Source organism: Cetorhinus maximus, chromosome 5, assembly GCF_964194155.1.
Source record: "Cetorhinus maximus chromosome 5, sCetMax3.hap1.1, whole genome shotgun sequence".
NCBI lineage: Eukaryota > Metazoa > Chordata > Chondrichthyes > Lamniformes > Cetorhinidae > Cetorhinus > Cetorhinus maximus.
The window spans coordinates 165,636,477-165,651,660 of record NC_135883.1 but is presented as its reverse complement, the minus strand read 5'-3'; the positions used below and the strand labels follow the sequence as shown (position 1 = coordinate 165,651,660).

At 43.5% G+C, this 15,184-nt stretch overlaps 2 protein-coding genes across 3 annotated transcripts in view; one reads left to right on the top strand and one right to left on the bottom strand.

The window, feature by feature from the left end:
* mia3 (MIA SH3 domain ER export factor 3) overlaps positions 1-15,184 on the top strand; it is a 126,960-nt gene that overhangs the window by 92,551 nt on the left and 19,225 nt on the right. For both annotated transcript variants that reach the window (XM_078542772.1, XM_078542771.1), the window contains exons 19-21: positions 19-120; positions 3,421-3,481; positions 12,439-12,474. In XM_078542772.1, coding sequence (XP_078398898.1) covers positions 19-120; positions 3,421-3,481; positions 12,439-12,474 — 199 coding nt within the window. The remainder of the gene's footprint in view (positions 1-18; positions 121-3,420; positions 3,482-12,438; positions 12,475-15,184) is intronic.
* Positions 12,633-15,184, bottom strand: part of aida (axin interactor, dorsalization associated) — a 96,908-nt gene continuing 94,356 nt past the window's right edge. Inside the window, exon 10 of the mRNA XM_078542778.1 lies at positions 12,633-12,666. Coding sequence (XP_078398904.1) covers positions 12,648-12,666 — 19 coding nt within the window. The 3' untranslated portion in view covers positions 12,633-12,647. The remainder of the gene's footprint in view (positions 12,667-15,184) is intronic.

Sequence of the window (15,184 nt, the reverse complement as noted above, 5' to 3'; positions counted from 1 at the left end):
TACTTTTTCCCCTTGTAGGAAGCTGACCCAAGAAGAGTGTCAGCGTCAAGAGAAGGAACTTAAACTATCTGCAGCTGATGAAAAAGCACTCCAGGCTGTCGAGGAAGTGAAAATGTACAAGTAAGTAGTTCTGTGGTTTTGACTTATTAATGTGAAAAGAGTGACTTTGATAATTGGGGTATGCCACAATGCCGTCTAATACCATTCATAACCCTGGAACATAGCAAAGTGCTTACAGCCAATTAATACTTCTTGAAGTGTAGTCACTGTTATAATATGAGAAATGTAATAACTATTTTATGCACAGCCAACTCCCATTAAGAATTAGGAGTAGGCCACTCGGCCCCTCGAGCCTACTCAGGCATTCAATAAGATCATGCCCTCCCTACCCCCGATGACCTTTCACTCCGTTGCTTATCAAGAATCTGTCTACCTCTGCTTTAAAAATATTCAAAGACTCTGCTTCCACCACCTTTTGAGGAAGTGTTTAAAAGCTCTCAACCCTCTGAGAAGAAATTTCGCCTCATCACTGGCTTAAATGGGAGACCCCTTATTTTTAAACAGTGACCCCCTACTTCCAGATTCTCCCACAAGAGTAAACACCCTTTCCACATCCACCCTGTCAAGACCTCTCAGGATCTTATATGTTTCAATCAAGCCGCCACTTTCTGTTCTAAACTCAGGCAGACACAAGCCTAGCTTATCTAATCTTTCCTCACAAGACAACCAGCCCATTCCTGGTATTAGTCTAGTAAAGAAGGCAGTTCACCGCCACCTTCTCAAGGGCAACTAGGGACGGGCAATAAATGCTGGCCCAACCAGTGAAGCCCACATCCCGTGAATGAATAGAAAAAAACCTTCTCTGAACGGCTTCCACTGCATTTACATCCTTCCTTAAATAAGATCAATACTGTACACAGTATTCCAGATGTGGTCTCACCAATGCCCTGTACAACTGAAGCATAACCTCCCTACTTTTAGGAACATAGAAACTAAGAGCAGGAGTAGGCCATTCGGCCCTTCGAGCCTGCTCCGCCATTCATTATGACCATGGCTGACCCTCTATCTCAACGCCATATTCTCACTTTCTCTCCACACCCCTTGATGCCCCTAATATCCAAAAATGTATTAATTTCTTTCTTGAATATACTGTGACCCGGCCTCCACAGCCTTCTGTGGTAGAGAATTCCACGGGTTGACCACCCTCTGAGTGAAGGAATTTCCCTCATCTCAGTCCTAAAAGGCCTGCCCATTAATAACATTCTATTACCTTTCCTAATTGCTTGCTGTACCTACATTCTAATCTTTTGCTATTCATTCACTAGGACACCCAGATCCCTCTGCACCTCAAAGCTCTGCAATCTCTTACCATTTAGATAATATTCTTCCTGCCAAAATGGACAATTTCAAATTTTCTTATATTATACTCCATTTTCCAGATCTTTGCCCACCCACTTAACTTATCTATACCCTGTTATAGCCTCCTTGTGTCCTCTCCACAACTTAATTTCCAGCCTATCTTTGTGTCATCAGCAAATTTGACAACCATTCCTTGGAAACATTAGGGCTTTCCCGTTCTTTTTTAACTGAACAAAATTTGGAGCTAAGTTTGATGAAACTCAATTCATAGATTAATGTGTTAAGTCAGCTCAAACCTAACAGAAAATTCACCTTGTGTAATGTGTCCTTAGAAGCTGCCCAAATCCCAGTTATAATTTGGTCATGGTGGGAGGGGAATTGCAAAGTCAACACTGATGAGAAGCCTTTTGATTCATCCGACTTCATCCATCCAGGTATAGCCACCTAGTCCCTTTATCTCCCTGCCTCCACAGCCTTCTGAGGCAGAGAGTTTCAAAGTTGTATAACTCCCTGAAAGAAAAAAATTCTCATCTCTGCCCTAAAAGGATGACCCCTAATTTTAAAACGGTGCCCCTTATTTCTGGACTCACCCACAGGAGGAAACATCCTTTCCATTAAGGATCATGTATACTTCAATCAAGTCACCCCTTAATCTTCCAAACTCCAGTGAGAATGAGCTCAATCTGTCCAACCTTTCCTCATAAGACAACCCACTCCTTTCAGGTATCAATCTAGTAAACCCCCTCTGAGCTGCCTCCAATGCATTTACATAGAGAAAAATAGGAGCAGGAGTAGGTCATTCACCCCTTCAAGTCTGCTCAGCCATTCAATATGATCAGGCTGATCCTGTATCTCGCCATATTCCTGTGCTCTCCCCATACCCCATGATGCCTTTAGAGTCCAGAAATCGTTATCTATTTCCTCCTTAAATATATTCAATAACTTGGTCTCCATAGCCTTCTGTGGTAGAGAATTCCACAGGTTATCCACCCTCTGAGTGAAGAAGTTTCTCCTCGGCTCAGTCCTAAATGGTCTACTCTGTATCCTGAGACTGTGACCCCTTGTTTTAGACCCCGCAGCCTGAGGAAAGATCATCCCTGCATCCAGTCTGTCCATCAATGAAAATTGTATGTTTCAATGAGATCTCCCCTCATTCTTCTAAACTCCAGTGAATACAGGCCCAATCTATCCTCATATGGCAATCCTGCCATCCCAGGAATCAGTTTGGTGAACCTTCACCGCACCCTCTCTATGGCAAGTATATCCTTTCTTAGGTAAGGAGACCAAAACTGCACACACTACTCCAGGTCTGATCTCACCAAGGCCCTGTACAGCAATAAGACATCCTCGCTCCTGTACCCGAGTCCTCTCGCAACGAAGGCCAACATACTATTTGCCGCCTTCACTGCTTGCTGCACCTGCATGCTTGCTTTCAGTGATTGGTGTACAAGGACTCCCAGGTCCCTTTGTGCATCAACATTTCCCAATCTATCACCATTTAAATAATGCTCTGACATTCTGTTTTTCCTACCAAAATGGATAACTTCACATTTATCCACATTACACTGCATCTGCCATGTGTTTGCCCACTCACTCAACCTGTCTAAATCGTCTTGAAGCCTCTTAACACCCTCCTCATCACTCACATTCCCACCTAATTTTCTGTCATCCTTCCTTAAATAAGGAGACCAAAACTGCACTGTATGCTCTATAAAGTTGTCGTCTCATGGACTCTCTCTCTTCGGCCTCTTGGAGTCTTAATTGCTTATTTTGTACATTCATGCCCAAAATTAAATATATTCGAGTTGTGTGGTCTATTCAGTGAGGCCTTGTCCTACCAATATGATGGATGACATTCACTTAAACTTTCAGCATATTTTAAAAACAGCCATGCTATGTACTTTGTGGTTTTTCCATACGGCTGTTCTCTCTCTCCTTCTCCCCCCCCCATCTTCCAAACCACCTCAATTTTTTTCTGATGTATTTTCTAAGCCATAGTCCTTGCATAAGCTGGAGGAATTCCTTTTGCTTTGCTAATGGTCTTTCTTTTCGATTTAATAGACAAAGAATTCAGGAAATGGAAGAAGAGCTACATAAGACTGAGAGATCATTCAAAAATCAGGTAACTGGGAACGATGTCTAATGGTTCTCAAGTTTGAGTCTTTGAGGAATCAGGATGCAGTGTAGATATTGCTTTTTGTTTTCTAACCTGGAGTTGGTCACTCCTGGTTCCAAACCCATACTTCCTGACACAGCCACCATGCAGGTGAATCCAGAGCTAATAACACAAAAATTGAAAATGGAATACAAGAAAAAAAATAGATAAAAATCCATGCCTTTGTTGCTCGGCTATCCCAGCGATGCTTTGGTCGTTTTTTTTTTCATTCATTCACGGGATGTGGGCTTTGCTTGCTGGGCCAGCATTTATTGCCCATCCCTAGTTGCCCTTGAGAAGGTGGTGATGAGCTGCCTTCTTGAACCACTACATGTGGTGCAAGTAGACCCACAGTGCTATTCGGAAGGGAGATCCAGGGTTTTGACCCAGTGACAGTGAAGGAACGGTGATATATTTCCAGGTCAGGATGGTGAGTGACTTGGAGGGGAACTTCCAGGTGGTGGTGTTCCCATCTATCTGCTGTCCATGTCCTTCTAGATGGTAGTGGTCGTGGGTTTGGAAGGTGCTGTCGAATGATGCCTTGGTGAATTCCTCCAGTGCGTCTTGTAGATGGTGTACACTGCTACCACTGTGCATTGGTGGTGGAGGGAGTGAATGTTTATGGATGTGGTGCCAATCAAGCGGGCTGCTTTCTCCAGGGGTGGTGTCAAGCTGCTTCAGTGTTGTGGGAGCTGCATTTATCCAGGCAAGTGGAAAGCACTCCATCACACTCCTGACTTGTGCCTTGTAGATGGTGAAAAGGCTTTGGGAGTCAGGCGGTGAGTTACCCGTGGCAGGATTCCTCGCCTCTGACCTGCTCTTGTACCCACAGTATTTATATGGCTAGTCCAATTCAGTTTTTGGCAATGATAACCCCCAGAATGTTTACAGTGGGGGATTCAATGATGGTAATGCCATTGAACGTCATGAGGCGATGGTTAGATATTGCCTGGCACTTGTGTGGCATGATTGTTACTTGCCACTTGTCAACCCAAGCCTGGATATTGTCCAGGTCTTGCTGCATTTGGACATGGACTACTTCAGTTTCTGAGGAGTCGTGAATGGTGCTGAACATTGTGCAATCATCAGCGCACATCCCCACTTCTAGCCTTATGATGAAAGGAAGGTCATTGATGAAGCAGCTGAAATTGGTTGTGCCAAGGACACTACCCTGAGGAACTCCTGCAGTGCTGTCCTCGAGCTGAGATGATTGACCTCCAACAACCACAACCATCTTCCTTTGTGCTAGGCATGACCCATTGACTGTAGCTTTGCTAGGGCTCCTTGATGCCACACTCTGTCAAATGTGGTCTTGATGTCAAGGGCAATTACTCTCACCTCACCTCAGGAGTTCAGCTCTTTTCTCCATGTTTGAACCAAGTCTGTAATGAGGTCAGGACTTTGAGTGGCCCTGGTAGAACCCAAACTGGGCATTAGTGAGCAGGTTATTACTAAGTAAGTGCCGCTTGATAGCACTATTGATGACCCTTCCATTACTTTTCTGAAGATCGAGAGTACACTGATAGAGCGGTAATTGGCTGGGTTGGATTTGTCCTGCTTTTTGTGTACAGGACAAACCTGGGCAATTTTCCACATAGTCAGGTAAATACCAGTATTGTAGCTGTACTGGAACAGCTTGGCTAGGAGTGTGGCAAGTTCTGGAGCACAAGTCTTCAGTACTAATGCCAGAACATTGTCAGGGCCCATAGCCTTTGCACTATCCAGTGCCATCAGCCATTTCTTGATATCAAGTGGAGTGAATCGAATTGGCTGATGCTGGGGACCTCAGGAGGAGGCTGAGATGGATCATCCACTCGACACTTCTGGCTGAAGATTGTAGCAATGCTTCAGCCTTACCTTCTGCACTGATGATCTGGGTTTCCCTATTATTGAGGTTGGGGATATTTGTGGAGTCTCCTCCCCCAGTGAGTTGTTTTATTGTCCTCCTCCATTCACGACTGGGTGTGGCAGGACTGCAGAGCTTAGGTCTGATCCGTTGGTTGTGGGATCACTTAGCTCTGCCTATCACATGCTGCTTATGCTGTTTGGCACACAAGTCATCCTGTGTTATAGCTTCACCAGGTTGACACCTCATTTTTAGGTAATACCTGGTGCTGTTCCTGGCATGCTCTCCTACACTCTTCATTGAACCAGGGTTGATCCCTGGGCTTGATGGTTAATAGTAGATTGGGGGATATGCCAGGCCATGAGGGTACGGATTGTGGTTATATGTAATTATGCAGGTGACCTACAGTACCTTCTGGATGCCCAGTTTTGAATTGCTAGATCTGTTTGAAACCTATCCCATTTAGCACGATAGAACTGCCACACAACGTGACAGAGAGTATCCTCGATGTGAATTAGTCTCCATAAGGACTGTGCGGTAGTAACCCCTAACAGTACTCTCATGGATAGATGCATCTGCAACAAGTAGATTGGTGAGAATGAGGTAAAGTAGATTTTTTTCCCACTTGTTAGTTCCCTCACCACCTGCTGCAGACCAGGTCTATCAGCTATGTTTTTTGTTATTCATTCATGGGATGTGGGCTTTGCTGGCTGGGCCAGCATTTATTGCCCATCCCTAGTTGCCCTTGAGAAGGCGGTGGTGAGTTGCCTTCTTGAACCGCTGCAACCCATGTGGTGTAAGTACACCCGCAGTGCTATTAGGAAGAGAGTTCCAGGATTTTGACCCAGCGACAGTGAAGGAATGATGATATAGTTCCAAGTCAGGATGGTGAGTGACTTGGGGGGGAATTTCTAGGTGGTGATCTTCCCATCTATCTGCTGCCCTTGTCCTTCTAGATGGTAGTGCTCATGGGTTTGGATGGTGCTGTTGAAGGAGCCTTGGTGAATTCAACAAGTCCTTTAGGACTTGACCATTATGGTCAGTAGAGGTGCTACCGAGCCACTCCTGGTGATGGACATAGAAGTCCCCCATCCAGAGCACATTCTGTGCCCCCTAGCCACTCTGTGCTTCCTCGTAGTGGTGTTCAACATGGAGGAGCACTGATTCATCAGTTGAGGGGGATTGGGGGGGGTGTGGTGGCGGTAAGTGGTAATCAGCAGGAGGTTTTCTTGCCCATGTTTGACCTGATGCCATGAGATCTCATGGGATCCAGAGTCAATGTTGAGGACTCCCAGGGCAACTCCCTTCCAACTGTATGCCACTGTGCTGCCGCCACCTCTGCTGGGTCTGCCCTGTCAATGGGACAGGTCATAACCCAGGGATGATGATGCTGTTATCTGGGACATTGCAAAATATGATTCCGTGAATGTGGCTATGTCAGGCTGTTGCTTGACTAGTCTGTGGGACAGCTCTCCCAATCATGACACAAGCCAACAGACGTTGGTAAGGTAAAAGCAAAATACTGCGGATGCTGGAAATCTAGAACAGAAACAAAAATACTTAGAAAAACTCAGCAGGTCTGACAGCACCTGCGAAGAGGGAAACAGTTGACGTTTCGAGTCCGTATGACCCTTCATCAGAACTAAGACATATAGAAATGAGATGAAATATATGCTGGTAGAGGGGGGTGGGTGGGACAGAGCACTTTGCAGTGTCGACAGGGCTGGGTTTGCCATTGTCAAGAGTCAACCACATTGCTGTGGGTCTGGAATCACATATAGGCCAGACCAGGTAAGGGTGGCAGAAAACTCTTTCCCTAAAAGAAATTAGCCTGGTAGTTTAATTGGAAATGGTAAAGATTTTCTAAATACCTCAAGTGAAAAATAGTTGTTGGTTCAATTCAGGATGAAAAATGAAATCTTATTGAGTATGATGGGAGAGTGAAAATATCAAAAGATAACCTTGCCTTTGTGCCCACAGAGGAGAGTGGCGATGGGACTCACAAGCGCAGAACCTTTACAGTGCAAAAGGCTATTCGGCCCATTGAGTCTGCACTGGCTCTCTGAAAGAGCATTCCACCTAGTCCCACTCCCCTGCCTTATCCTTGTAACCTTGCACATTCTTTCTTTTCAGGTAGCAATCCAATTACCTTTTGAATGCTTCGATCGAACCTGCCTCCTCCACCCTCTCAGGGAGTTTGTTCCAGACTCCAACCACCCTCTGGCTGAAAAAACTTTTCCTCACATCACATTTACTCCTTCTGCCAATTATTTTGAATCTGTGCCCTCTAGTTCTTGATCCTCTCTTGAGTGGGAACAGTTTCTCACTATTTACCCTGTCCATACCCCACAGGATCTTGAATTCCTCTATCAAGTCTTCTCTCAGCCTTCTTTTCTCCAAGGAAAACAGTCCCAACCTCTCCAATCTATCCTCATAGCTACAGTTCTTTATCCCTGGAATCATTCTTGTGAATCTCCTCTGTACTGCCTCCAAGGCCTTCATATCCTTCAAGCATGGTGCTCAGAACTGGACGCAGTACTCCAGATGAGCCCCAACTAGTATCTTTTCCAAATTCAACATGACCTCCTTACTCTTGTACTCAATGCCCCTAATAATAAAGCCTAAGATACTTTATGCTTTATTAACTAGTCTCTCAACTTGCCCTGCCATCTTCAATGACTTATGTACATATACACCAAAGTCCCTCTATTCCTGTGCCTGCTTTAGAGTTTCTTCCTTTATTTTATACTGTCTCACCAATTCTTCCTGCCAAATTGGATCACCTCACACTTCTCTGCATTGAACTTTATCTGTCACTTGTCTGCCCAATCCATCAACATGTCTGTGTCGTTTTGAAGTTCATGACTATCCTCATCACAGTTGATAACATTTGCATGATCTACAAATGTTGAAATCATGCCCTGAACATCACAGTCTAGGTCATTAATGTACAACAGAGAGAGCAAGGGTCCCAGCGCTGACCCCTGTGGAATTCCATGACAAACCTTCCTCCAATCTGAAAAACAACCATTTATCACTACTCTTTGTTTCCTGTCACTCAGCCAATTTCTCATCCAAGTGCCTACTTTCCCTTTTATTCCATGACCCAGAGTATTGCTCACAAGTCATTTGTCTGGCACTTGATCAAATGCCTTTTGAAAACCCATATACACCACATCAACAGCATTTCCCTTATCAACCTTCTCTGTTGCCTCCTCAAAAAACTCCCAAGTTAGTTAAAAATGATTTTCCCTTAATGAATCCATGCAGGCTTTCCTTAATTATTCTGCATTTGTCTAAGTGACTATTGATTTTATCCCAAAGTATAGTTTCCAGAAGTTTCCCTACCACTGAAGTCAAACTGACTGGTCTGTAGTTGCCAACTTTTTATCCTTGCACCCCTTGTTGAACAAGGGTGTAACACTCATAATTCTCCAGTCCCCTCGCACCTCCCCTCTGTCTAAGGAAGACATGAAGATTATCACTGGTGCCTGTGCAATTTACACTCTCACTTCTCTCAGTCCCCTAGGATGCATCTCATCCGGTCCTGGTACCTTATCTATTCTAAGTAAAGATAGCCTTTCTAATACCCCCTCCTTCTCAATTGTAAATTCTTCGAGTGTACCAGTTGCCCCCGTCTCACCTCGGTCTGAGTAGCACATTGTTTCTTTGTAAAGACAGATGCAAAGTACTCATTTAATAACTCCGCCATTTCCCCTTTTTTATCCGTAATCTGCCTTACTCTTTCTCACCCTTTTATTATTTATTTGCTTAAAGAAGACCTTGGGATTCCCTTTTATGTTAGCTGCTGGGCTCTTTTCATGCTCTTTCCTTGCTTTTCTTATTAGTCTCTTCACTTCCCTTCTAGTCCTTCCATGTTCAGCCTAATTCTCCATTGTATTTTCTACATGACATCTGTCACATGCTCACTTCTCCCTTTTCATCTTCACCTCTATCTCTCTCGCCATCCAGGGTGTTCTGGATTTATTTGTCCTACCTTTCCCCTTCAAGGGAATATACCTTGACATTGCCTATAAATACTGTTTCTTTAAGGCGGCCCATTGTTCAGTAACTTTGGAGCAGAGAAGACTGAGGGGCAACCTGATCGAGGTGCACAAGATTATGAGAGGCATGGACAGGGTGAATAGTTGACCCTTAGTTGAAGGGTCAGTCATGAGGGGACATAAATTCAAGGTGAGGGGCAGGAGGTTTAGGGGGGGATGTGAGGAAAAACTTATTTACCCAGAGGATAGTGACGGTCTGGAATGTGCTGGCTGAGAGGTTGGTGAAGGTGGGTTGCCTCACATCCTTTAAAAAGTACCTGGATGAGCACTTGGCACGTCATAACATTCAAGGCTATGGGCCAAGTGCTGGTAAATGGGATTAGGTAGGTAGGTCAGGTGTTTCTCACGTGTCAGTGCAGACTCGATGGGCCGAAGGGCCTCTTCTACACTGTGAGATTCTGTGAACTGTCTTTTCTGCCAACGTTTGATTCCAACTCACTTGACTCAGATACATTCTCATCCCATTGAAGTTGGCTTCCCCCCATTAATTATCTCTGCTCTGGATTGTTCCTTGTCCTTTTCCATAGCCAACCTAAACCTTTATGTTACAATGGTCACTGCCCCTAAATGCTCTCCCACTGACATTTGATCCACTTGGGCCAACTCATTCCCCAGAACCAGGGCCCAACAGTGCATGCCCTCTCGTTGGACGGAAACATACTGCTGCAGAAAATTATCTTGAACGCATTCCAGGAACTTTCTCCCCTCTTGTCCCTTTATACTATTCCTATCCCAGTCTATATTTGGATAATTGAAGCCCCCCATTATAATTACTCTGTAATTCTTGCACCTCTCTGTAATTTCTTCGCAAATTTGTTTCTCCACATCCCTTCCATTAGTTGGTGGTCTATATGCTACACTGTTAATGCACCTTTTTCATTCCTTACCTCTAGCCAGAGAGTTTCCGCCCTTGACTCCTCTGTAACATCCTCTCTCTCCAGTATTGTAATGTCATCATAATCAATATAGCCACTTCCCCCCCACCCCCTTTTCTTCCTTTCCTGGTTCTCTTAAACACCTTGCACCCAGAAATATTTAACACCCAGTCCTGCCCTTCCTTGAGCCATGTACGTGTCTGTTATAGCAATAATATAATTCCATTTGGCAACCTATGCCTGTAGTTCACCAATCTTATTAACCACACTCCATGCATTCACATACATGCACAATAACCCTGATTTAGGCTTTTTTGCTTTCTCCCTACTGACCCCATCAAATGACTTGCTATTGCCTACTCTAATTCTATCAAGCTCTCCAAGTATTCTATCTACCTTGATATATATTCTCTGATATTTCCTCATCATCAGTTAATACTTCTCTACTTCCCACTGCCAGTTTTTCTCCTCTGCGCTCTGAATTTCCCCTCGGGTTCCCATCCCCCTGCCAACTGAGTTTGCTAGCAAACCCCCCTACGAGGACATTAGTCCCAGTCCTGTTAAGGTGTAACCCGTCCTTCTTGTACAGGTCCCACCTGGCCCCTGAACTGGTCCCAATGCTTCAGAAATCAAAAGCTCTCCCTCCTACTCCATTTCTCCAGCCGTGTGTTGAACTGTTCAAACTTCTTAATCTTATGTTCACTAGCACGTGGCACTGGGAGTAACCCTGAGATTACTGCTCTTGAGGTCCTGCTTTTTAATTCCCTTCCTAAGTCCCTAAAATTTGCTTTCAGGACCTCATCCCTTTTCCTAACTATGTCATTGGTCCCAAAGTGGACCACGATCCCTGGCTGTTCACCCTTCCTCAGAAGAATGCTATGCAGTCGCTCTGTGACTTCCTTGACCCTGGCACCAGGGAGGCAACACACCATCCTGGAGTCATGTCTATGGTCACAGAAATGCCTATCTGCTCCCCTAACTATGGAATACCATTATAGGAGGAAGAGTGGATTCCTCCTGTGCAGCTGAGCCATCTGTGGTGCCATGGATTTGGCTCTTGCTACAGTCCTCTGAGGAACTATCTCGCTCACCAGTATCCAAAATGGAAAAGTGGTCAGAAAGCGAGAGAGCTTCAGGAGATTCCTGCACCACCTGCCTGTTTCTCTTAGATACTCTGGCGATCACCCATTCCCTCTCTGCCTGTGTACTACTTATCTGCGGTGTGACCACCTCTAAATGAGCTATCCACGTGATCCTCAGCCTTGTGGTTGTACTGCAGTGACTCCAGCCGCCGCTCGAGTAATGCAACCCAGAGCTCAAGTTTCTGCATGGAATAAAAGATGGAAGTGCAGCAGTTAGATAGGGCGTAGATATATAAATATGGAAGTAGGGGAAAATTCTGCTGGAACTCCAAATGGGAAAGACATTGGGTCCTTGGTGGTATTTATCCTAGAATGTGAGGGAAGTTGGAGAGGAAAGAGCAAAGGCTAAACATCCGTGGATCTAGAAGTTGCACCTGGCGTTGTCAATGTAGCAAATCTGTCCAGAAAGGGGGAGAGAGATAAACCAGAGAACGATTTATCAGTCAGCCTAACATTGGTAAGTAGGCCAGCTTCTTGGGTCATAAAATGGTTAAAACTGATATTGACTTAAAAGTAGCAGTTAATGAAGAGCAGCCAGCATGGATTTATGAAAGGCAAATTGTATCTGGCAAACTTTTAAGTTTTCTGAGGAAATTGGGAAGCACGTTGCTTTGGGAACAAATTTCCCAGAGGTTTTCCTGAAATTGCCTACCGGTTTTTGGTTTAATCTTTGTTTTTTTCCCCCTCCCTTCGAGTTAGCATTACTTGCAAATGTGCTGCATCCTCTAACAGTGAGCTATGAAGGGCTGAACAGTTTTTATGGCCTCCTTTTCATTTGTTTATATGGATCTAATGTCCTCTAGTCTATTCAACAGAGGTATCATTTAGATACATGGTGAAGATGGTTTCTAGTGCAGTGGATAATCATTTTTATTTTTTTCTCTCCCTTCTTTAATGTAATCTTCTATTGTAATCACCTAAATGGATGTAGGCATTTCATTAACTTTTTTAGTTACTGCATTTCTTCAAACAAATATTTTCTACATTTATTTTGTAGATTGCTGCACATGAGAAGAAGGCTCATGAAAACTGGGTGAGTTTGGATGTTTGAATTGTTGCTCCAGATCATTGTATATAGATTTAATCTATAGATGTCATGTAATCTGTAGTTTTAGGTTAACGTTTCTTTTGCCTTCTGCTCACAAAGAGGATGATTAATCTCATAGCTTGGTTGAAGAGATTAAAACAGAAAATGCTGGGAAAAACTTAGCTGATCTGGCAACATCTGTGGAGAGAGAAACAAGAGTTAACGTTTCAAGTCCGTATGACTCTTCAGTTTTTCTTTTGCTATCATCTTGGATGAAGAGATGTTCACCTGCTTGGATAGCATTTAATTGCAGTCTGAGAATGCATTGCATTTCTAATGACCTATGTCATCAAAATGTGTCCTTATTCTATATCTACTAAATTTTGCCCTGTCACTGCCTACCCCTATCCCCCCCCCCCCAATTTTATTTCCTCTTTTATTAAAGGACAATATCTGTGCTTCATTTCTCGGTTGATGTTTATAGCACAAAAAGGATGCCATTTGGCCCGTCATGTTTGTGCCATTTCTTTGCTAGGATAATCCTAATCCTATTATCCTGCAAGCTTTTCCACCATGGCCTTTCTGTTGCTCGGCGTTAAATATTTATTTAGTTTTTCCTTAAAACATGCAATGGTCTTGGCACCAAGTAATTGTGGCAAAGAATTTCATGTTCCAGCAACCATCTGTAGAAATAAATTCTTCCTAACCTCTCCTCGCTCATGGTAAAACATTTAAATTCATGTTTCCTCATTGTTGGATCTCAGCCAGAGGAAATAGTATTTTCCTACTTACTTAACCAAAACTTTGCAGTCTAAAAACTTCAATTAAATTTCCTCAGCCTTTGTTGCTCCACTGAAAATAGAGTATCCCATGAACCTCCTGAAAACTGCAGCTCCCCGTCCTTGACATCATCCTGGTGAACCTACACTGTATGCTCTCTATAGCTTTATCTTTTTCTATAATGGGGTACCCGGAACTGTACACAATATGTTGTCTGTTTATTGAATTATACAAATTTATCTTGCATCTTTACTCTTGTACTTTTATGTCCCTGTTTATAAAAGTAATTGAAAATTCGCCCTTTTTAATTATCTTTTATACCTTGTATTTGCACTTTTAGGGAATTATTTATTTCAACTTGTTATATCCTGATAAAAGGCCTTACTCTTTCCTTTTATATGATCTGCTAGCCTTTGCACGATCCCTTTCAGTTCTTAAAATTTTTCTTTTAAACCCCCCCCCCACTATACCTTTATGTTTCTCAATATTTATCATCCATAAAGATGCCACTCAAACTTGAGTCCCAATTTTTTTTAGTATGTTGACTTTTTTCCTACTTTAATCTTTTCGTTTCCGTGTCAGTAATGTTTTTGTCCCTCACTACCTCAAAACCTCTTCTTTCTCTGCTGGTAATATTCTGTCCCCTTATTTCAGCAAAGCCATCTGCTTTATTCCAACTTAGGTCATTTTTGCTCTCTTCCTCTCTAGCTTCAGACCTAGACTTTACCTACTCCGTGATACTGGTTTGAATTCTTCCTCTGCTCAGCTTACCCTGTGTGCATGGATGTCTGTCCAGGTTTTGCCTTCCCTTGCTGCAGAATTTACTTAAGTGCTCTGTGAATGTGAATCCTTCCCTTCTGCAGCTGTAAATTGACTGATGTAATCTTCCTCCTTTCTCTAGCATGTTGCTCGGGAAGTAGTCTGAAGATTATTATCCTTGAGTTCTTCTTCAGTTTAATGCCTTAAATAAGCACTCATTGCAAGACCATCGCCTGTGTCTTTGGTTCTAACAAGGACCATGATTTTGGGTTGGGCTGTTCCCACTTGCTGCCACAAAATAGATGGTAGGAATTATTTGAAATTTCTCAGTGGCGGAAAGTGGGAAGTGGTGTTCATGAGACTGCTGGGACCACTGTTAAGCAGCATGCGCATCAGTGATTGGGTCTTGGGAATTTTAGTTATGGTGTTGAAATTTTCAGCTGATATTAAGTTGGGCGTTCAATATAGCAAAGTGTGAGGTGGTTTATTTGATCGATAAGAAACCAATTAGAGGAGAGGAACAGAGAGGTCTGGGAATACAGAGACATAAATCGTTAGAAATAGCAACACAGGATGATAAGCCATGAAGTGTACTTGATAAGTACTGAGGTTTCCAGGGAATAGGATACAAAAGCAAGGATGTAATGTTTAATACAGAACCTTGTTTGTAGAACTATTACCTAACCTAAGGGATGTGACTGCCTCCTGGGTCAGAGTTCAGTTAAATATGCACCCTCCCTGATGCATTGCAATGTCTGGATCCTGGATCCCAGCTCAGCAATTCTGAGCCGAAGTTCCTCAAGTTGCAGGTATGGTTCCCTGGAATAACGGTGTTCATCACAAATTCCCACAAGCTGCAGATGTGACACACCTGCACAGCCATCGCTAATCTCATTTTCAATATTTAATTCAAGTTTTACGTAACTAATTCACTTCTTTATTTTAAACAAATTCATTTAATGAAAAAGGAGTGCACATTTACCCCCCCACCCACCCGGCTTGCACTGAATGACCACTCTCACCAAATTCTCTACTTCCCACTTTATGGACACTCCGTTCACATTGTGCTCTGCCTTAGATATTCTATCAAACATAAAATGGGAGGGAGAAAATAATCTAGTCATGGATGTTGGGTTTTGGTACGGAAAGTGAAAGGTAATTTACCTGTCCTTGCCTT